The 22,741-nt window shown below is 34.4% G+C and overlaps 1 protein-coding gene across 1 annotated transcript in view; it reads right to left on the bottom strand.

The window, feature by feature from the left end:
* The window catches only part of LOC149786029 (E3 ubiquitin-protein ligase rnf213-alpha-like), a 598,535-nt gene that overhangs the window by 297,993 nt on the left and 277,801 nt on the right, over positions 1-22,741 (bottom strand). The window contains exons 36-37 of the mRNA XM_089976317.1: positions 12,306-12,428; positions 3,949-4,069 (exon numbers count right to left, since the gene is read on the bottom strand). Coding sequence (XP_089832443.1) covers positions 3,949-4,069; positions 12,306-12,428 — 244 coding nt within the window. The remainder of the gene's footprint in view (positions 1-3,948; positions 4,070-12,305; positions 12,429-22,741) is intronic.

The following is a 22,741-nucleotide window of genomic DNA, read 5'->3' as shown; positions in this document are numbered from 1 at the left end:
AGGTGAATGAAATCCTAAATAGTCCTACATGTTCAATCAAGTCTAAAAGTATAGAATAATCAAAATGAGTACCAGTGGTACTATGAATAATGTTCACTACTGTACTGATGTACCAACAGTACTGATGAATCAGGACGATCCAAAAATTTCTTTAAATGATTTCACATTAATTCCAAACAGCTATGATTCCAAGTAGTTCAAATACTATGTAATTCCAATAATGATTGAATTAAATAAATAAATCTTCTCAATTAAACAAAAATAAATATCTCCCAAGACTGACATTAATACCAGGAATGCTTAATTCTCTGTAATTCAACTCTTATATATAAAGTTGAGGCATAATACAGCGAGTGTCACATCAATGGCAAAATCATCTTACACATCACGAAGATATTCGTGCAGCACTGACAAAGCCAATGGAATTTTTACAGTATAAGACACTGGCTGATCAAGATCAAAATGTATTTCAACATAAAGTTTGATCAGAGATTGTTACTCTAGTTCTTCCATGATTTCTGCATGAAGATTACTTTATTGCAAGTTCTATCATGGCCAGGCAGAATAGTCCCAGTTAAGCAATAATATTCGTCTTATATGGCTGGAGCAAGTTTTTACAGCATGAGAGCACTGATATATATATATATATATATATATATATATATATATATATATATATATATATATAGGATTGATATTTCTAAGTAAAGAAAATAAGTTTTGGGGGAGTCTTATGTTTATGCACAGTTATACAGTTACAGGTTTGCAACTGGTACTATCCACATGAAGTTTGGAGGACTCATACTAGAATTTCCATCATAGCTTGCAATCCTCACACATGAAACACAATGGCAATTATTTTCCATAAAGACTTTGGCCCTACGTGTATACATAGCATGTTACTCTGCCATTAGGGGAAACAAATGCTCTTCAAAGAAAAGTTAACTTTTTAATCAGTCATATGATGCATTCTGTATAAACAGGAGACCTGCACAAGTATTTGATAGTTATTCTGACATGCAGCAGAGTAGTAAGTTCATAATAGGTGCTTATTTGTTATTAAAATAGCCTCAATGCATCCAATACCAGATCAAATACAGTGTTGTAGCCAGCTTAGGGTGTAGTCCAAGCTATGATTGTTATTTGTCATATTTTAATTTTGTTTATTTGCAGTAGCTAAGGAAGAGCTGCTTTCAACACTTACTTACCCCTTTTGAAGCAGCAATATAGAATCATAAAGCCCTAACTTGGCAGAAACGGCTATGTTAACCATCCCCAGTACAGATACAAATTAGACTTGGGATGTCACTTTGTAATGGAGCTCCTGAGGGTAGCTGCCTTCTCACCCAAAAAAGTAGGAGAAAAAGAAGTGACACAGAGATTCACAGAACTGTGAACAACCTTTTATATAGACAAGGTGAAAAGCTTGCTCCTTTTCCTCACAGACACTTAAGGACAGCAGGAAAACAGTTTTAAGAGTAAAGTTCTCAAAAGAAGTTGCACCCAAAAGTTCATAAAGGGGGCAATCAATGTTCATAAAATACTCAAGATATTCCGTCTAGACATAAGTGTGCAAAACCAATGGCAGGACATTTAGAGAACTTCAGCATTTTAAATGAGCATATGGCCCTTAACTGGATATTCTCCAAACATGAACAGAAGAAATTCAGCCACTGCACTCAGAGAAGGGCAGCTTGGATCATGTGTTTTCAACTGCACCTACTACAAAATGTTCTCCACTTTGCATTGCTGATCATGGACATGGACTATCTCCTAACCTGGATGATGCAGTGTGCAACCTTGCTTGAAAACTTGTTGTATCAGATTAATTGGTTTAGATGAGGCAACAGTGAAGGTGGAGATTCTGTGAGCTGCTTTTGAAGTGACCCACTGTGCTGCAAGCAGGTCCCTCCCCTATGATAATGTTCTGTGCTAGATCACTGAAGCCTGATCACTGAAGCCACAGAGGGACTATCAAGTCCTGACTCTGTGAATCACATGTGAGATCATTCAGATTGATGGGAAGGTATAAGCAAATGTGACAAATATGGAGGATATTTACCTGTGGCTGCCAAGCAAAGGAACTTCCAAACCTCTATCCAAAGAGGAGCACGCATACCTCCTTGTCACCTGTGCCTGAGTTATGCTACTACAGACATGTTTTTCAAAAATCATAACACAGTGATTACTACTTTGACTGAGATATATTTACCTCTCCGCAACACCCCAAAGGGCTATATAAAAAACAACCTTACCTCTTCTATTATCCCTGAAGGACAACCCCTTCTGGCTCCAAATAAGTACTCCAAACCGAAGGTCAATAGATTAGCTATAATTTCTCTAGATTCAGAATGAGTCCCAGCCACATCACTGTGGACCAGCAGTGGGACAAATCCTGCAAAATGGACTCTTTGAGGCCCCTGTACAACAGCCAGTCATTAAAATACTGTAGAACAGGAATCCCCAGAGCCCTCATGTGAGTGGCAACAACTTCCATAACCCTGGGGAAAAAATCAAGGAGCAGAGACAAGGCTAAATAGTAGAGATCAAAATTGGAAAATCTCCAAATCCAGGCAAGACTAGTGGCATTTCCTGCATGATGAAAAAATGAGGATGTGAAGATATTCATCCTGAAAGGTTGATAGAGACTGCCCAGTTAATGGACCCTATGGTATTCCTGACCAAGGAGACAGTCTCCATCTTGAATGTTCCTCCTTCTGAAGAAATATTTCAAAGCAGAAAGATTAGTGATTAACTGATTAACCAAAACAATGTATATTCCACCTTTTATGGAGACCAGGAAAATCTGGGAGTATAAGCTGGAGACTGGTCATTTGCCACATCGTTCTGCTGAAGAGTGAGCAATTCTTCCCTTAACTGAACGAGATGCTGCTGGAAATGAAGCTAGTAGTCTTCCTTTAGTACAGAAGAAACCCATTTTTCTTCCATTATGCTCAACCAATGATTTTAAAAGAGGACTAGCTAGGACCCACAGTGATCAATGTTCCCTCTAAGCGAAAGCAGCACACACAAGAAAACAAAGAGCACACATAAAATAAATATAAATCAACTACATATAGTCAAATGCTACCATTTATGGAATAAATTTTGCATGATAGTCTTGAATGCAAACATAAGCAAAATGATTTCCATCTTTTCTGTCAGCCATCTTTAACCTTTACTTTCTGTATACTAGGGGCAATCAACCTGCAAGGTTTGTTGAAGGGGTGTGTGTGTGTGTGTGTGTGTGTGTGTGTGTGTGTGTGTGTGTGATTAGGATTTTTAATGTAGCTTTAACAATTTTTCAGTCATATCCCTATCATGTCTGCAGTGTGGCAGTTATAATGATGTCTCAGCACTGGGGCATCATACCCCAGACATGTAACATGATGTCCCACTCAGTCACATTATCCTGACACCAGGCCGACCAGTCCTAACACTAAACTCTTAATGCTGAGCACCTAGCGAGGCCGCTGTTAGTACCATTTTGATAAGTCTTTGGTATGACTTGGTCAGGGATTGAACACATGACCTCCTGCTTCTGAGGCGGACGCTCTAACCACTAGGCCACCAGAGCGGTGTGTTGAAGGTATGAGATGAAGCAGAACTAAAGCTTTTGTATAAACATCAAACTGGTAATGGGTAGAGAAGAGTGATGTAATGAGAGACATGGCTTCATCATATTATCTGCCATGGAAGGAAACCCAATTAGCCTATAACTATTGTCTTTAAAAGTATCATATTCTTGATATCATTTCCAGGTAGTGTCTAGAGTACACAGAGAAACTTCACCATATATGTCCATCATGACACACTTAGAATGCTTTACTTACCTTCAGAAGTATCATATTCTTGACATCAATTCAGGGTGGGGTCTGTAACATACAAGTGTATACAGAAACCTGGCCATGTATGTCCATCATGACACACTTAGAATGCTTTAATTACCTTCATAAGTATCATATTCTTGACATCAGTTCCAGGTGGGGTCTGAAGTGCACAAAGAAACTTCACCAGTCTGGTTTTACCACTGCCTGTCTCTCCCATGATAATTACAGGAATGTCACACCTGGAAATGAATTAACATGAACTCTGTAAACATAAAAAAATGCATGTAATGATGAAGAATTTTACCTAATTTGCCGTGAACATTTTATCTGAAACACTCCACTGCTTGCAAGTTTGACTGAAAACCCACTTTCCCAATTACTGAATAACTAACCATGAAGGAGCTATTAGTTACTTGATCATTCATCAGATTTTCTAGATTTGGTACATTTTTGAAGTATTCAGTAATGAAGTGAAATATGATCTAAGCATGTTTTAAAGAACCATGAAATGAAAAATATATTAATCCATGTTTCACCAAAATTCCATTTAGAAGTGACATGCAACTTGCTTCTAGATAAGCCTTAATAAGTTGAGTGAAAGTAAAATAAGCTTTTGCTTAACAGTTTACTGCAAAATATAATTTCAAGTCCAATGTTTACTGCAAAATACAATCCACATCCAACAAAAAGATACTACTACGGTTTATTTCAAAATATGATAGCCAGATTGATCAATTTCAATTAGCTATAAAATAAATTAAGAGAATCTAATCTTCGGTTTTAAATGCTTTAAGACTTTTTTTTAAAACTTAACAAAAACCATGCAACTTTAAAGGACATTAGTTATCAATGCTAAAATAATATAATGTGTTGTGTGTGCATGATTGCAAACTGGGGACATGAATTAGAACATATACTGTGATAGATTTCCACTGTCAATATTGTTACAATAATCTCTACTTATCTAGGCTAAAATTACCAATTTACCAATTTAAAGGCCATCTACTGCAAATAACGTTATACTTGGTATCAACTGTTTTTGAAAATTAAAAGAATGAATTTTTATAAAATGAATAAGAAAGAAAGAAAAATACACTGTAGTTTTATGCATTTTATCAAAACATTAGAGAAATCAGCCAAAACAAGTCAACTGGTAAAAAGAAATGTTTCAACAGTATAATGAACACTATGATGATGCATGACAGAGTAAATGGATTAAAACTGTTAATGAGCGGCTAACATGTGTACACAACAAACTCTTAAATGATTACACTACTGCTGTAATTTTGTAAAGTTTAGAGCAAAATGAAGGATGCTTAAGTAATGAAGGGATCAGAAGTGGTTAATGATGTCATCTCAGCCGTTGCTGAAAATTGGCTGACCGTCTGGTGCAGGGAAAATAAAAACAGAAACACCTACGTATTTTGGCTTTTTATCTTGCTTAATTTGTTATTGTATTCTTCAAAATGGATGAGGGATGTTAAGGATAGCTCTCATATTTATTTTGATTTAATTCATGTCAATGCCAAAATGTGCACTTTCTCCCATTTCTAAGAAACCACTGCTTATTACATGTTTCGAATCAGAGTTTAAGAGACTGCATTGAGTAGCAATGGTCCAGAATTTGCATTTTGTGTTTCAAAGGTAAACAACTTTGTATTTCATAAATTAAATTAATGTCCTAGATATAATACATAAGTTAAAATATATTGCAAGATAGTTATTTTAAAGTTTGGATAAATCATTCATAAAAGTCTATATCCATCATGTATTTTTTCAATTACACTGACACAACTTGCCAACAGAATTTTGATTGCAATCACAAAAATAAAAAGGCACTTCAAAATGAAGCTCTGGAATACATATGAAGTCAAACAGGAACATCCTCTTCAGAGTGAACTTAGCTTGGAGGAATATTGGAGAGCAGTCAGGAGCCTTATAAATCCAGCACAGGAAAACTTATGTGTTATGTATATTGGATTTAATTTATAAATGATTTAATTTAATTGTTTGTAAGTTTTAAAATCTTTTTATTTTAATTTCATTACATGTCAAAGTACCTTGTAATGTAACTTTGTTTACTAGGAATTTGATATTTTCCTGAAAATTCAGTTTGACCTGACTCTTTTCATAAACACCTAATAACAGAAACACTCTTTCAATTTTTAACTTAGTTCCTGACCTTGATTTAGAAATCACTGAGACAAGTAAACAACTTTCTATTTTTATTTTATTCTCAAAGTAAAATGATTGGTTTTTATCAAGGTCATACTGGGGGTATGTGACTTTAGATTGTAAACAGCCTCTATTTCGTGATTCTAGGTTTTCTGAAATTGTACAGTAATTAGATTTAATAGTGATGTTTAGAGAGATATTTCTCAGTTTGGGCTTTTACCTTGGACACTGGAATAGTGTTTGTGTGTGATGAGTTTGGAGTTACATTTTAATTTTTATTCATTTGGATTCTAAAAGATTAATTTTTTCTCCTGGAAATATTTTAGTGCTCATACAGAATTCTTGGACAAAGACATTTCTTTAAATTTTATTTGGAAATTCAAACACTGGAATATTATTGTCTATAGAATAAAGAACTGTAGACACTACAGCACCATACTGACTACAGTTTACATCATCACCTTCCATTTTGGAGTTTTCATCAGGACTCGAACAAACATTCATTAGAACATATTATTACTAGGACTTCTAAAATTTAATTAGTGGATTATTCTTGGATTATTTTTGGATTTGATTCTTAAAACCCTAAGTTATTAATTTTTCATTTTTACATTGTTTTTTCCAGGGTAATAAATTATTTGTTAAATTCTTTCAAAGTTTGTTGCTTTCACTCTTTCTGTTGTTACTGCTTATTAGAGTCTAAACACGTAACATAAGAATTGGGGGCTTGTCCTTGGATTTTTTAATTTTTACTAAAATAATTCAGAAAACTTTGTTTGTTTTTTTTTAATTTGAATTCCCATAGTTTTTGAAATCTTCAGTGAAATCAGCAACCTTTTTCTAAAATGTCATCAAAAGTGGAAATCTTTCTTTCATGTCCTACCCAGGACCAATTAGACCTTTTCAAAAAAGATGAATTAATTCAACTTGCCAGAAAATATAATCTTTCTGAGGTAAAGGCGTCTTTGGAGGCCTCTATACCATTCACATGGAAGCGCCTTTTGACGCCTCTACTCCAGTTGCACGGAAGCGCCTTTTGACATCGGCTGTAAACATCAGCCATTTTAAGCCAGTTTTCGCAGTGCCACCTTCAAGGAAAAACCATTATTAGATACTACACTCATTTCTGCGAATGACAATTACGTCAGATCATGTGGTCACTGTTTATGCACTGGTCGATATCTGCTATTCAAAGTAACTGGGTCATAATCTCCACTCTCCAAAATGGCGGTCGCGGATTTCATTCAGTATTTATGAAGTTTTCATGATTAGAATCACAACTATGAAAGATTCAATAACTTAGGTAAAGGCTCTGATACTGATGTAGGCAGCAATTAGTTTTTAAAATTATCAAATTCAGATGACTTAGTTATGTAGACGCAGACAAAAAACTTGTAAATTTCAAGTATGAGAAATGGCAGCTATGGTTGGTCACACTGCCTCAATGACATGACGGTGAATGAGTTCTCTCAAGATTTTATAGCACATAAAAAATTCTTCCGTGAACAATAATTACACAGCTATAACAATCGGACTTTACTCTTAAATTTTTTTCCACATGTAATAGATGTGTACCAAAAATGTAAAATGGTTAAAATTGCTGTCAAATATAACATACACTACACTGCTTAACAGTTCACAGGCACGCCTATGTGTATGGGGTCGACTAGGTAACAGGTCTTCTATTTATAGCGCGTTGCACTTTGTCACTATGCTGTATAAGGTAAAGGGTTAACGAAGCAAGAAATAAAAAATATTGTGGTCCAGTACTTAGTAGAAAAGAATGTTTTGGATAAAAGTGCTTTGGTTTCAATCAGTAAGTCTGTATCAGACTCTGACATAAAAGTAAAGGAATTAGAATTAAAATACTAGATGAAATTGGAGTTGAGGAAGCTGGAACTACAGAAAGATAAAGAAGAAAAACAAATGCAAATGCAGTTGCAACTGGAGAAAAAGAAAGAACAAATGTTATTACAGGAGGAAGAAAAATAGATGCAGTTACAATCTGAGAAAGAAGAGAGAGAGAGAGAGGAAAGAGAGAAAGAAAGACATACAAATCAGTTAGATGAGAAAGAAAGAGAGAAATAAAGACAAATGCAGTTACAAAAAGTACAATGCAGTTACAGAAAGAGCAAATGCATTTACAATCAGAGAAAGAGGAGACACAGATGCAAATGCAGTTAAAAAAAGAAGAAAGAAAGAAAGAAAGAGAGAGAGAGAGAGAGATTCATACGCAAAGAGAGAAGGAAGAAAGGGAAGATCAATTTAGAATAAAAGAAACCCAATTAGAGAAACTCTCTGTAAAGTTAGAGGCTTTGGTTTAGCGTTAGTGACCTTATTTGTTTCATTTTTGTAGGAAGCTTTATTTTTTCAAAAATGATGTTCTTGCAAAAGGTCTGTTCACCATCTCTGCTGCTGTTTATATCGTTGAAAATAAGTAACTCGTGAGCGCACGATTCAATGTAAATGAAACAGCTATTAAGGACCAGCTAAAATGTTATCTGGAAGAAAGCAATTTGGTTGAAACAATGAATAAAGCAAAATCTGCATCTAATATGTTTGGGAATAAATAAGGATTTAAGTGACGCTATGCATGCTTTCCACTGTGAAAGTGCTCGCATTATAGCTCACCCTGGACTCCCAGGTAAACTCAACCAGCTTGCAAATTTTGAAGTCTGCATTTACCTTTATTTAATTTCATGTTGGAGAAATCCGAAAATATGCACATGCAAAATAATAACAAAATCAATCATAGTACTTTATAATAGTTCAATAAAAGCAATGGGACATCAAAAATAATCTTTTTACATGCATGTCTTAGGACATGGAAATTTTATTTTTTCGTGTCCCAAGATTTACAGCCATTACAGTAGTCAACAAAAAGACTTAAAACCATTCAAGTTTAGACATTGGACCGTGGATAAGCTGATTTCCCTTCTTTGATGCTTTATTATTTCCTAAATTATTTGGCTTATATGTGAGTATATATGGTAAGTAATGGAGTCTAACCACAGTGAAGAAGCTGCAGAATTTGCAGATGGGGAGTTCGATTAGTTGACAGTGGATGCTAACATCAATAGTAATTTTGTTCCACTTGTCGATGAATATCTGTGTCAAAGTGTTGTTACCAGGCCCTTGTATATGTTCAAATGTAGTCTAAGCAAAGGTAAGATAGAAATAGACCATTGGGACCACTCTGAAGTACCAATACAAATCTGAGGCCAGCTTGGAGTCACAGAATCAGCACATGGAAACACCAGGAAATAAGACTGTTTCTACAATGATGAAGTGAGATTTACCACAAAATCCATCCCAGTTACATTTCCTAGCCAATATATTAAACCAACAATGACTCAACTAGAAAGATTTCAAATGATATTTAAGAAGGAAACACTTATCTGAGTAACATTCTTGGATGAAAAAAGATCACAAGAGGCAAAGAGTACAAGGATAATCAGCTAATTTCTAAATGAACATGGTACCCAGCCCCAGGAACATACAATCATAGGAGAATTAAGTATTCCTCTAGAAGATATTCTCCATGATTGTATGAAGGATGTACAAGTAAAAGAAAAGTGCTTGCTTGGAATTTCATACATATATTGCACCTGAACACGATCAGCCTGTGGAGCAATGAGGGAACAAAATAACTTCATTATGGTTGCATTCACGAATAAGTACTTACTCTATATCTACTGAGGATAAAATAATTACCATGGCGGACTTCAAGACCACATTCGTGGAAATGGAAAACCAATGATGACTTCATGTGCAAATATGGAATGGAAACATTAGCAGCCCCAAACAGATGATTAATTTACAAACAGTGAAAATCAGATAACTATTTGCTAGTGTATATTGATCTTTCAGCTGGCATGTTTGCCATTCCACTGACCTGGTATAGTAACTTCACTTGTGTGCACTGGGAAGGCTCACCTCATGTTTGTATGCACTTGCTTAAATCATACACTTGCATGTGATTTAAAGGTAAAGTTATGAAGTACAAAAGGCTTTAACCTATATTAGCTACCGAAATCCAAAAGCCCCATAATGATACTTTTCTTTTTGACATCTAAATAGATGAGGGCACATCACATCTATTATTACAATTAAATCCAATTAAAACACAAAACTGAAACACAAATAACACTTAAGAAGACTTTTTGAATTGGTACCTATTTGACACAGTTGCCACTAGTATGCACTTATCAATATTTTCACTGACCAACATTTTGTGATATATTGTGTTATTTATTGAGAAATATCTTTGTTACACATAATCTTACAAAATATGATTTCTTATTAAATGTGCAAATTTTATGACAGTGATTCTAAATTTCTACACTGATTTTGACAACAGAATGAGTGATATATCAAACTTTCATTTGCCAATTTTGACTCAAAGTTTCAAATGTTAGGCAAATTTAAAAGACTATTATTGCTGGTTCTATAAGAACAAGTGGGATTCACACCTGCTTTTGCATTAGAAGTGGACTCGTAAGTTATCCACATATGCTAAAATGAGTGAGTTGTGTGATAAGAAAAATGCTGACAGACATCCCTACACAAGGTGAATGCTGAAATAGTAAATGCATTTAATGAATTTTCCATCAGCATTGCTTCCAAAATGAAGGCTCCACCAATCATTCTGAACAGAGAAATTTCTGTTTAGAGAAAGTTCCAGCCAACACAAAATTAGTTATCTCTACAATACTAATGAAACAGTTAAACCTTTTTTTTACAAACTATTGAGACAACGAGACCGACAGACCTTGATAATACTGGACAATGTTTCCTGAAGACTGCTGCTGAAAAAAAAATATCCTATATCTTACATCTGTAATTATCTAAGTATATCCACCTCTGTGTTGCCCCCGACATGGAAATTGGTAAAAATTACCTCCATTCATAAGTCAGGCAGCAAAGATGATCTCACTAACTACCTATCTTACCAACTCTGTCCAAATATTTTGAAAAGTGTCAACCTATAACTTAATTTACCAAAACCAATCAGAGTTCAGAAAAACTCCACTCCTGTATGAAGGCCTTGGTCTGCATGAGACATTGATGGATTGCTGCCTTAGATCAAGAGAAATTCATTTGATCCATACTAATTGATCTTAGAAAAGCTTTCCACCTTGTTGCTCATAATATTCTTATCAATAAATTGAGAATTTATCAATTTGACCATTCTACAACTAGTATGTTTACAACCTATCTAACAATGAGAAAACAGTTTGTCAAAATAAATGGCTGTTTTTTCTACTAAAGACTCAGTTATGTGTAGTACCACAGGAACCAGTCCTTAGCAAAATCATAGTTCTCATTTTCATAAGTGGTCTACCACTCAAATCAGGTAACAGTATTAAATCTACTGACCCATATGCAGACAACAACAATCAGTCAGATTTCAAAAACAGGTGAAATCAGACATAGAGGTTTCTCTAAGGACAGTCTTTCTTAGATCCCTGATGAAAAGAAAACGGAACCCTACCAAGATGTGATGTATGTAATGGATGTGGGGCATTACTGGAGTAAGCCAGAGGCTAACATGTATAAATTAGCATTTTCACCCTAATGCTTGCTTGAGAGGAAGTCTTTTTCTTTCTCGGGTGGCTGGGAGGCACACAGGATTAAAGAAATTTTCTCTAGAAAGAATTAAGACTTGTATGTTCCTTTCTCTTATCGTGTGCACTGTAACTATGTAAACAAATATGCAAAAGGCCAAAAGGAGGACTAGTTCCAAGCCAATAATTATGTCACCCTCTTTAAATAAAGTTACATTATTATTATTATTATTATTATTATTAATATTTTTTGTGCACATTTCAAAGAACTTGCACAATAATGCTTATGATGAAACTGGGATAAGTTCTAAGTATTTTAGGAAGTTACTGGGGTGGTGGGGTTGCTTTCATGTTGCCAAATTTGATGGCAGATGGGTATTATCTGTGCAGACTTTAAAGGCTCTTAAACCTGGATGCTTTCAGTCAAACATTCTACTCAGTATTTTTTAATACAGGTTGTTTCAAGATTTTTTAATTTTAGTAATGACATATATTTAATTAAACAGCAGATCAGTATCATTGTAAGAGCCTATAGACCTTTAGGCTAGGATGTCTATTGCCAAATCAGTCTGAGAATGGTCCAGTGGTTTTCAAAAAAAAAGAGCACTGTAAATAGCAATGCTGATGATTGACCATAAGCACACTCTATCTTTTGGCAAGGTGAATTAAATTCATTATACTGTCATAAAATTACAGCAATTAAGCATGGAAGCATTTAATAAAAAACACTTACCTGAACCTCATATAGATCGCTAGGATCTTCTTCACATTGTCAGTTGTCAATTCATAGGTGCAATCTGGGTCATGTGGTAAATCATTTCCCATTACCCGACACAACCTCTCTATCTTTTCACTTCTGAAATCAGAATTTAAAGTCAATGCTAAATGAACGTGTCTGAGTGAAGCTCATTATATTATCAATAAAACATAAATATACATTCTTAAAATCCAAACAAAGGGAGATTTTATTTTCAGTTGGCTAGATATTCAAACAAGAATACTGGAATCAATGACAGTCAAGAAATGATTTAAATGAGCAAATGAGATGAAGCAAATCTGAGCAAATGAGCAAAATTCTGCCCACCAAGGTAAGGAAAAAAGTTCAAACTAATGAAATCTAACTATGGCTTAAAGACAGAGCTGTTAAATTACTGGGGAGATATTGCCTTTGACCTTGAAGACAAAACACTGATCGTGATACAGAATATTCCATCAAACATAGAAGTATAAACATATTATATTTCATCAATGTACTTAAAACATCTTTTATGATTTCATGACCTTGATCCTGAGAATAAGAACCCAAACATGCAATGTGATGCAACATATCTTCTGTTGATAACATATAAGTATATCAAGCTTTATCCATTTATCTTCAACAATGCACAAGTTCAAAAGAAGGATAAATATGACTGAAACTTAAATGTTGACCTGTGACCTTGATCCTCAAGACGAGAACCACAATGTGGTAGTTGTAATACTTTTTAGTGGTAATATTAGCTATATCAAGTTTTATCCGTCTTCAACTGCAGTAAAAAGTAGAAAGCAAAATTTAATGAAAACCTCTACATATACAAGTTTAATGTATGTGAAACTGCTCTTCATGTCCCCAGTGTGGTACACAACACACTGCTAATGATCCTTAACTTTAAACAGCTGTAGAGTCATCAAATGAAAAAAACTTTCAAGTCATGTACCTTAAAGTAGTTTACAACATATGTTCTAAATTATTTATATATATATATATATATATATATATATATATATATATATATATATATATATATATATATAATGTACCTTATAATGATCAAGAATAAGATTATGAAGTTATACACATTAATCCCCAATGGCTCTTAAGTTACAGAACCAAATATATGGTGTGATGGAAACTTTAAATATTGAGCTGTGACCTTGACCTTGAAAAAAGGAACCCTCCAATGGTACTTAATACACCTTCTAATGATAATGTATGGGTATACAAAGTTTCATTCATTAATCTTCAAGTTTTAAAGTTACAGAGCAAACTGGGAAGTATAATGAAAGCCATTAAATCTTTAACCATGATCTTAACCTTGAAGATAGTACCTGCATGCTGGTAAATGATGCACCTTTCTTTTAGTGGCTATGTACATGTATGTGAAAATTTCATCATTTCATCATTTAGTCTTCAATGGCTTCGAGGTTAAAGAAAAGAAGAGAAATTGTGATGGAAAATTTAAATTATTATGCTGTGACCTTGACCTTAGAATGTGGATTCCCAGGGCAATATGAGACATCACTTCTAATGATAACACATACTAAGGAATTGTTTACATGAAAATACCATGTATTATATATGGACACAAATGTAGATGGATTTCATTGCTATATAGTGTTACCAGGGTATACTGATTGTAGTTTTGGCAACAATGACTTCTGTTCACTCAATGCAGCATACAGAAATCATCAGCAGTAGTGGCACCCATTTCTTCTGTACTTCTCTGGCCATGGGTTTAACCAAAACCATATTGACCAAAATCTCTCTGTATCATTAAAATACAGAACAGTCTTCCCAGAAAATCGTCCAATGAAACAATATTCAGCTGTGGAGGATGTGAAAGGTAATATTTTTTTCATTCTTCCTATCCATTACATGTGATGAAATTATTTAACATATCAAACATTTAGCAATTTATTGTAAATACTGACCACTTCAGACCAATGTCAAACAACACTACACCATCAAACAGAATATAGTCTGTTCCAAGTTAGACATTTTATAGCTAAACAAAGAAGCTGAATTTAGTTAAATGCTGTCCACTTTAAATGATGAGAAATGTTTTGGCTTTTATAAACCAGTGCAATTATTCATGCTGGGGACAGGATCATGCATTAATGTTGTTATTATATTAATCAACTTGTACAGTCAGACTTATGAAAGAATTTAATGTTCTGAAATTAGTCTATGTACATGCATCATTGATGTCATCATCTACAATGATACCTGGAAAGATCACTTGGAAACCATTCAGAAAATCTTTAATCAATTTATTGGTGCATATCTGACAATTAATTTTGGTAAAAATTAGCTTTGCTATGCTCATGTCACATTTTTAAGACATATGAAGGGACAGTTAAACCTGTAGAAGTCAAGGTTAATGATATCTTTGAATTCCAGTGCCTATCATTAAAAAGCAACTTATATGATTTTTGCATATGGCTGGACATGACAGGAAATTTTCTTAATTTCTCCATAATTGCCAAGCCTCTGACAAATGTGTCGAGTAAGATAACCAAGTTGATTGGTCTGAAAAATGTCAGGAATCTTTCAACAAATAAAATGTCAAACTTAAAGGTGCACCAGTCCAAATTTCAGTTCTACAATGAAGTAAATTATTTAATATGACTGCTGATGCAAGTGATGTAAGAGTTGGTTAGTTCAGCCCCTTCTCTTATTATTGTATTTAGTAATCACAACCCCCTTATTTTCATTAACAAAATGAAAAAACAAAAATCAGAGATTGTTTAGGTGGAGTTTGATGTTGCTGTAATACAATATTGACATTAAGCACATCAAGGGAAAGATAATTAATTGCAGCTGCATGTGTACAGAAGTACTATATTGCTTTATTTTCTATATATTTTGTGCCATAAGACATTTTCCTATGTAATTTTAATTTGTATAATATCATATTTATATCTGACTAATATGTATAAGGAAGCTTTATTGTAAAAATGTTTTTCTTCTTTATGAGGGGAAGTGTTATGCATATTTAATTTATAGTGTATATTGATTTTTGTCCATGATTGAGGCTAGAGTTCTGGCCTACCTGACTATTGTCATTCTTTATATAGATGTTTACTTGAAGCTGAGCTCAAGACCTACCCCTGATGATGACTTCAAAATGTTCTGGAAGCAAACTTGTTCACAATATTTGATCAAATTTTCCATTAAAAATGACCAACATTCATGGCATTTTTTGGTCAGGTGACAGTCTGTATATAAAGGGCTAGGTAAACAAGTATTCATTCCTATCTTAACATCAGTCTGTGGAATCATTTTTAGTTGTGTTCAGACATAATTGTGAGGAATCATTTATTTAAATTGTTTACTGGAATTACAGAAGTGTCCATCGACTTTTTGGACTAAAATACTACTTTGGGATTACTGATTTCATTATATCATTCTGATCATTCAAGAACATTGGTACATCAGAATATTCAAGATTAATAGTACATCAACACATTCAAGACTATTGAAATTCAATTGGAACATTCTGTACTTTTGACTTGTGATATAACATTTAAGATCATTTGGGATTCAATTTACAATACTGTGTACTTTGAATTATCACTTGGTATACTAGGGAAATAAATTATCTGTTGAATTTTATTCAACTGGCTGGTTTTGCTTCTTTCTGTTACAGAGTTTAAGATGATAGAGTCATAATAATGTCAACAGGCTGCAATTTAGTTATGCAGCCTCCTGAGATCAGAGCCATGTAGGATATGGCTATCATCATTTCACTCAGCACAAATGGGTAAGTGTCCACGATTTGAGTCCAGGAAAAACCAGAATGACATCCTCTTGGTATGCCTCATCCATATTCCATTTATGTAAGGTTTTACAAGTTCCTCATTCATAAAGCCTTTCTCATGGATCACAACTTTAGGAAATTTCAATTTCAGGACCTTTTTCATAAAGATGCTCATCAGGGAAAAAAGGACTGCTAGGTGCTGTACATATCAAAGCCACAGTCAAGTGTCACTTTTCACTACCTGTGGATCAATCTTGGACATCCTGTGTCTCGAACTTGTTATTCAAGTTCTACTAGGAACTAAGTCAAAATAGACTGAAGTCTCAGCCATATTCCATATGACCCTGCCCTTATATTCTTTCTCATAGCACAATTTTTCAATGTCGTTCAAACAGTGTATTTCTACACATGTGTGCTAATTACTCTTGAAATACCTGTCAAACCATCTTCGCAAGGATATAAAATCAAGAGTCTTCCCTCAAAAGTATCAAAACAGTTCTGTACCATTTCTACTGTTAATGGAACATAGTGCTTACACAAGACAGAATCCACAATAAAAGTTCTTGTTCTGTTTCATCAATGAGTGCCCTTATGAGTTCAATGAATAGACTAAGATCAATCTATTTTTGTTCATTCACAAAGCATACTGCTGGAAATGTTGTACATTGCAGGTGTTGATCTAGCGCCAACCAACATCACCTTCACAATCTCAAACTTATGTGAGATTATACATTTATTCTATTTTCACTATGTGCAACATACAACTTTAGGCAATACTTCAATACAAAGAATATCCTTTTAATAGTCATAAGTGGCAACTTCTGAAGGATGCACTAGCATGACATTAGATCACAGTTTTGTTCTATTTTGATGGTTCCAAAGAGTGCTTCTTTTGTGGTAATTTATATATATCTTCTGTAGAGGTGTGAAAATAACTTGTAGTGACATAGTCATGGTAGACCTGGAAAATGGGGGTGTTCAATATCTTTAACAAACAAAGGTAAACTGGGTAAAATTTAATACCATTTATAATATTTGTACAAGATATTCAACACAATCTTATTAAACTCAAGTTTCACTTATTAAATGATACAGGAAAGAGAATGCATTGTTATGTATATTTAATTTGCATTGTTTGTTAGTTTTTAAAAAAATTATTCCATGCTATCATCAGGTAACATTGTATGTTGGACTTGACCTTGACCAAAACCGAGTTTATTTTCTGCTTGAAATGAATTAATTTTTTTATTTCATTCTGTAAACAACTATTACATAATTAAAATATTCTCTATGTTTATGGATTTAATATCAGGATCATTATTAATAGAAGTAAATATGTTTATTTGGGTCTAGGTCAAAGTTATTGGAATTACGGTACCTAGTGTACCTGACATAGTCCAGGTTCTGTGTTGTAATTTTAGTAATATGTTTCTCAAATAAGTAACATTTTTGGGGGTAAACATCAGGATCATTCTAGAAGGTTATTTTCCATTAGGTAATAGTTTTTATAAGAAAATGCTAATTGTGTCACTGAAGGAAAAATTCATTCATGTTTAAGATCTAGCACAATCAAGCTGTATTATATGTTGTGTCCATTATTCATTTTGGGGCCGGAATGTATTTTTTCAAAGAATGTATTTCTTCAAATTATTGAATTCAGGTGATTATTTTCTCTGGAAATAAAGTGCTCTGATAAAATTCTTGGACAGAGACATTCCCTGGAATTTACAGTGAATAAAACCTGGAATTATAATACTGTGATTCAACAAAAGACCAATGACACATCAGCATCAACATCTTCAGCATTGGATTTAATTTGGATTTCTACCTAATTTTATTCAGGACTTTAAATTATATGTACTTGTGTGTGTAATTCTTGGATTTCATTCACAATACCATAAGTTCTTGTTCATTTTCACTTTTTATTCTAGAGAAATAAACTATTTGTTGAACTTTACAAAGCTTGTTGCTTTTCACTCTTTACTGTTACTTGTCAATAGTTTTGCTTGGTGATACTCAAACCTTCTACAATCTGATGTGAGTGATGTTTTACCTTATTTTGTATGCTCTCCAGCAGTATAAATAAATAAAGCCTGAAATCACATTTAATTTTAATATAATGCAGATGGACATCGATTTTACAGTTATCAAAGTGATTTATTTACAGCTATTTTGTCCATGTTCTTGAAAATGGATTATTTCCATCATCATTACCTTTAACAAGCTCATGACTGGCTTGCTTTAGTGAACTGCTTGACTGTGAGTTGAGGAATGATGTTATTGCAGCCTACTGAAAACATGGTCAGATAATCCAGATATAACTAGGGCAATCATGATTTCATGGCCTTAGTGTTGATTATTCAATCACCAGTTATGGTACACATAAAACATTTCTTAGTTTATATTCCAACTTGAATTTTTCATTTTACACTGGATGTTTAGAAACTTCTTGCTTTTCAGAATATTTGTGTACTATTTAATTAACATATTTTGAAACAATCATACCCACAAAATTGGATTTTACAAATATTTATTAGCTTCATACAGTATATCAATCATTATAAATTAAGATATTGTACCAATCCTGAAAGTTATGGCTAATTACAAATTTAATATATGGACCAAAATTTAATACAGGGGCACCCAATATTGGCTCTATTTAGGTACATGTACATGCAGATAAACTGAATTGAAACTCTTCATCTTCCAGTGATGTCATACAAGCATATATTGAGAGACATAATGGTTCAAATGTCCATGTTTTTTTTCTTCCAAGTCTACATCCCTCAACTTCCTTCTATATATTGTATTTACAAACTTTGTACAAACTAACAAGATGATTATTAATTTAAACAAATACTGGCACATAAAGATTCAACATTTTAAAACTCAGGGCTTGCATTAAAAAAATTTTAACTGTCAATTTTCTTGTTGATGAGTTACAGTAACTATCAATACTGCAATCCAGAAGAGTCTGAGAATAAGAAGTTTCTATAATACTTTTCTATCCATTTCCTTTGTAAGTTTGTTTCATTGTGAATTTTTTTTGAAAACTACATATGCAGTTGAATTGTTTTTCTTGCTAATAACTGTAGTCTGATTTAAGTTTGTAATTTAGGAACATGAAAGCTTGAATATGAAATATCATGAATTTCAGAAATCTCAAAACTGCACATCTTAGAATACTATATGTGGCATATAATCAGGGATGCAGAAATGCTGCCAGGATTTTATTATCTTTGGGATACTTCTGCTCAAAAATAAGTTTTGTCACTAACATAAAATCTGCCAAAGATTCACTTTCTTAAATCAGTGCTTTGCTGACTATAATGCCAGATTTCTTATCTGCTCTTTAATGCTATATTTATTTGAAATTAATCAGTGCCATAGCGTTCTTTTTAAGACTGGAATATTTTGACAAAATAAATATATTTACCTTTTAGTTTCAGTTTTGATTCTTATTTATTCAATTTATCTTAAACCTTATAGGGCGATATAGTTTTGTAGCACATGATCCCACAGAGCTAAATTGTTATGAGAAAACAAATGAAAATCGCACTCTACTTTTAATTTGTCTGTATTTTAATTATTACTGGTAGGCTTGGTGTTTTGTCTTTACTATGTTTAATTTTGAAATAATGGTGAATGAGAGGATGAACTGCATGACATATGTTTTTTTCCATCCAGCGTGTATATATGATTCATATTCAACATAATTTTTGGATTAAAAAACACTCACTGTTATCTTCTTTCACACTTCCCCAGCTCCAATTAACTGATATTGTTCATACTTTAAAAAGTATTGCCATTGACACTATTCTCAGCCAATATATGCAGAATGAAATCATCATTTCAAGATAAACCATGAAAGGAATCAGCCATTTTATGTACTAGGTAACCTCTACTTTAAACATGATTTTTCATAATAAATCTTCCTTGATGCAAGGTTCAAATTTTATGACAGAATGCTTGTTCCAGGGCCCACCATGCCAATCAAATTTATTTTAGTAGGAGCAATACATTACCCAACACTCTTGTATAGCTTATGCTTTATTGTGCCAAAAAACCACCATCCATCTGATGTGAATACATTATCCAAAAGAGTGGACAATTGTCAGTATGATGCAATCCAATAAAGCACCTGGCCTGAAGCATGCCTAGAACTGTTATCTTTCCTTTCTGACTGATGCTATGTTGCATGGGCATTATGTCTAGGTCATCACCTTTAGAAAATTGCTTGTAGCGAATGTCTACTGCATTGGTGGTCAACCTTCGGCAATTAATTTGAATCTGTGTGTTACAGTCAGCAATTAATTTGAATCTCTGTGTTACAGTATCTATTCCGTAATTTAAATTATGTACTGGTAACATTTTCTTCCTTTTTGGAAATAAGTTCTTTAAGGGACATATCTATGTGCTTCCAAGGGATTTGGGTACACAATCTTACTCTTGAATAAACAACTAAGGTACTATCAAGTTCTTATACAAAAGAAATAGCAGGACAACCTGCCAAATATGAAATGCAGCAAGAGGCTTGTGTATTACTTTCTCTCTATCAAAATAATCTTCTTCTTCTTGTCATTGTTTCCATCAACACATATATTAATAATGTAGTAGATGTGTCTGCATTCAATTTTTTTCTTTTTCCTCCACAAAATGTTGTAGTGAGAAACAGAAGGAAAAAGCCAGGTAAATTGGGTCCCACAACTGATTACCTAGTGCATACACAGGGGGTGTACTTAGTATGCATACAAACAGGTGAGTCTCTGCATGACATTTAAATATATTGTCGCTATTTCTTTTCTTTTTTTTAAAAACCCTGAAAAATGTCAGTATGTTTTATAGGACAATGAAGGCACAAGAAGGGCCTTTTGGACACTCACTTGGACTGCATCTTTTGTTCAAAGTAAATCATGGAAAAATTGTTGCGCAAATTCCAAGTTATGACCTTCTGAAAAAAACTGCAATCAAGCTGATTCCAGCTGTACCAATAGGCAGCAGAGGAAAAAAATACCCTTCCCCCTCATTGGAATTTTCAGGTTTTTTTCTCTCACAGACCCCACCCAAAACAAGAGGGGGAAGGGAGACCATGCCTCAAAAAAACCAACATGAGAAACCTAACTTTTCAGCTCAAAAGACTGGACTTTATGGGACCAACTTCTCTAGCGGTATGTGAGGGAATGAACATTCAAGGAGTCGACTGACTCTCTACAAAGGGAGATGTTGAATAATACTGATGTTCAGGCCAGTATGCTGCTCCCTCCCAAGAGGGTGGTGGTACACACTCACCTTTTGCTCTGTACATTGTGTTGGTCCCTCCCATTAGGGAGGCATCTTGCTTACTCTGATTAGGGAGGTGGAGCATCACACAAGCATATTGCTCGGTCCTGATAAGGAGGTGGAACACCACACGTGTGTTGCTCACATTAGGAAGGTGGTGCATTGCACATCTCAAATTCTGGCAAGCTTGTTGCCTCCTCCCACATGGTAAGTGATGCACACTCTCAACATTTTAGGGGTAGCACATTTGCACCCTTCAGATGAGAAGGATCAGTACTGCACCAATCTGAGTGCCAAAGTCTTATATTATCACTCAGTGGAGTCATGGTATGGGGATAGATTATGGACTGGGTACCCTCCTTCTACTTTTCCATCCTGTGCTGGATTGGGAGTCTGCCCATCAAGCTCAGACTAAGAAAGGGAGTGTAAGTGGGGCCCTCCACCTCTGGATCATTAGTTATGTGGGTTACTGGACCCTACCAATATAGTAGTGGTGATGATGTGGGTCGTGTCCTGTCTTCACCTCCTCACTGGGTCACATTAAAATGGAAGGCTAGAGGTGTCGCATCAACCAAGGCAAATAGACAATCTTGTCTCACCATTCTCAATTATGGGGCATGGCACAAAGTACACTGACGTCCTCTTTGATACATCAATGTCCTCTTTCCTACCCAACCAATCCCTGGTTCTGAGTATGCTAGTCAATGATAATGCCCTCTCTATCCCCACTGACTCCAATGAATTTGAGGTAGAAGCAGCACCAATGACACTTCTAACAGGCTCATGCCTTCCTCTCAGTTCAATGACAAAGTTCGGGTCTGGTCCTTTGACAATGAAGTAAATAAAGTCCACTGTATCTTAACCCCAAACTTGTGCCTGAACTAAATGGCACATAGTCCAAGAAAAATCCTTTCCATTTTGGAAAATATCTCAGTGGTGCAACCTCAACCAGACCTCTTGCTTCTTCCACATTCTTTCATGATCAAGGAAATTTCTCAAAGGTTCACCACAGATCAAAATGTCACTCTGCAGTATTGAGGCATGTCCAACACTCCAGGTCTGTACTGCCAGTTACCAGGTACATTCCCTGAAGAGGGCAACTAAACCTCCCTAGTAGGATGCTGGTTCATCCAAAGAGAGAAAACAAAATGATTATTTTCAATGGGAAGCCACAGAAACCATGGAACAGAAAACCAGGTTTACTCATCACCATAGCTTCAAATGCTGATACTGTCTCAGCTACATCATTTAGTATGCTGAGAGAGTCCTCCTTGAATCTTGGCATCTTACAATACATGCTGGAAGCTCAGTGATCAAGATGTCCTGACATGCACTTTCTCTCACAATGGTATTATTGGTGGAATTTCTG

This window comes from Sinohyriopsis cumingii, chromosome 12 (genome assembly GCF_028554795.1).
Source record: "Sinohyriopsis cumingii isolate HCF-2022 chromosome 12, ASM2855479v2, whole genome shotgun sequence".
NCBI lineage: Eukaryota > Metazoa > Mollusca > Bivalvia > Unionida > Unionidae > Sinohyriopsis > Sinohyriopsis cumingii.
The sequence above is the reverse complement of the archived record's forward strand: the minus strand, read 5'-3'. Positions and strand labels throughout refer to the sequence as shown.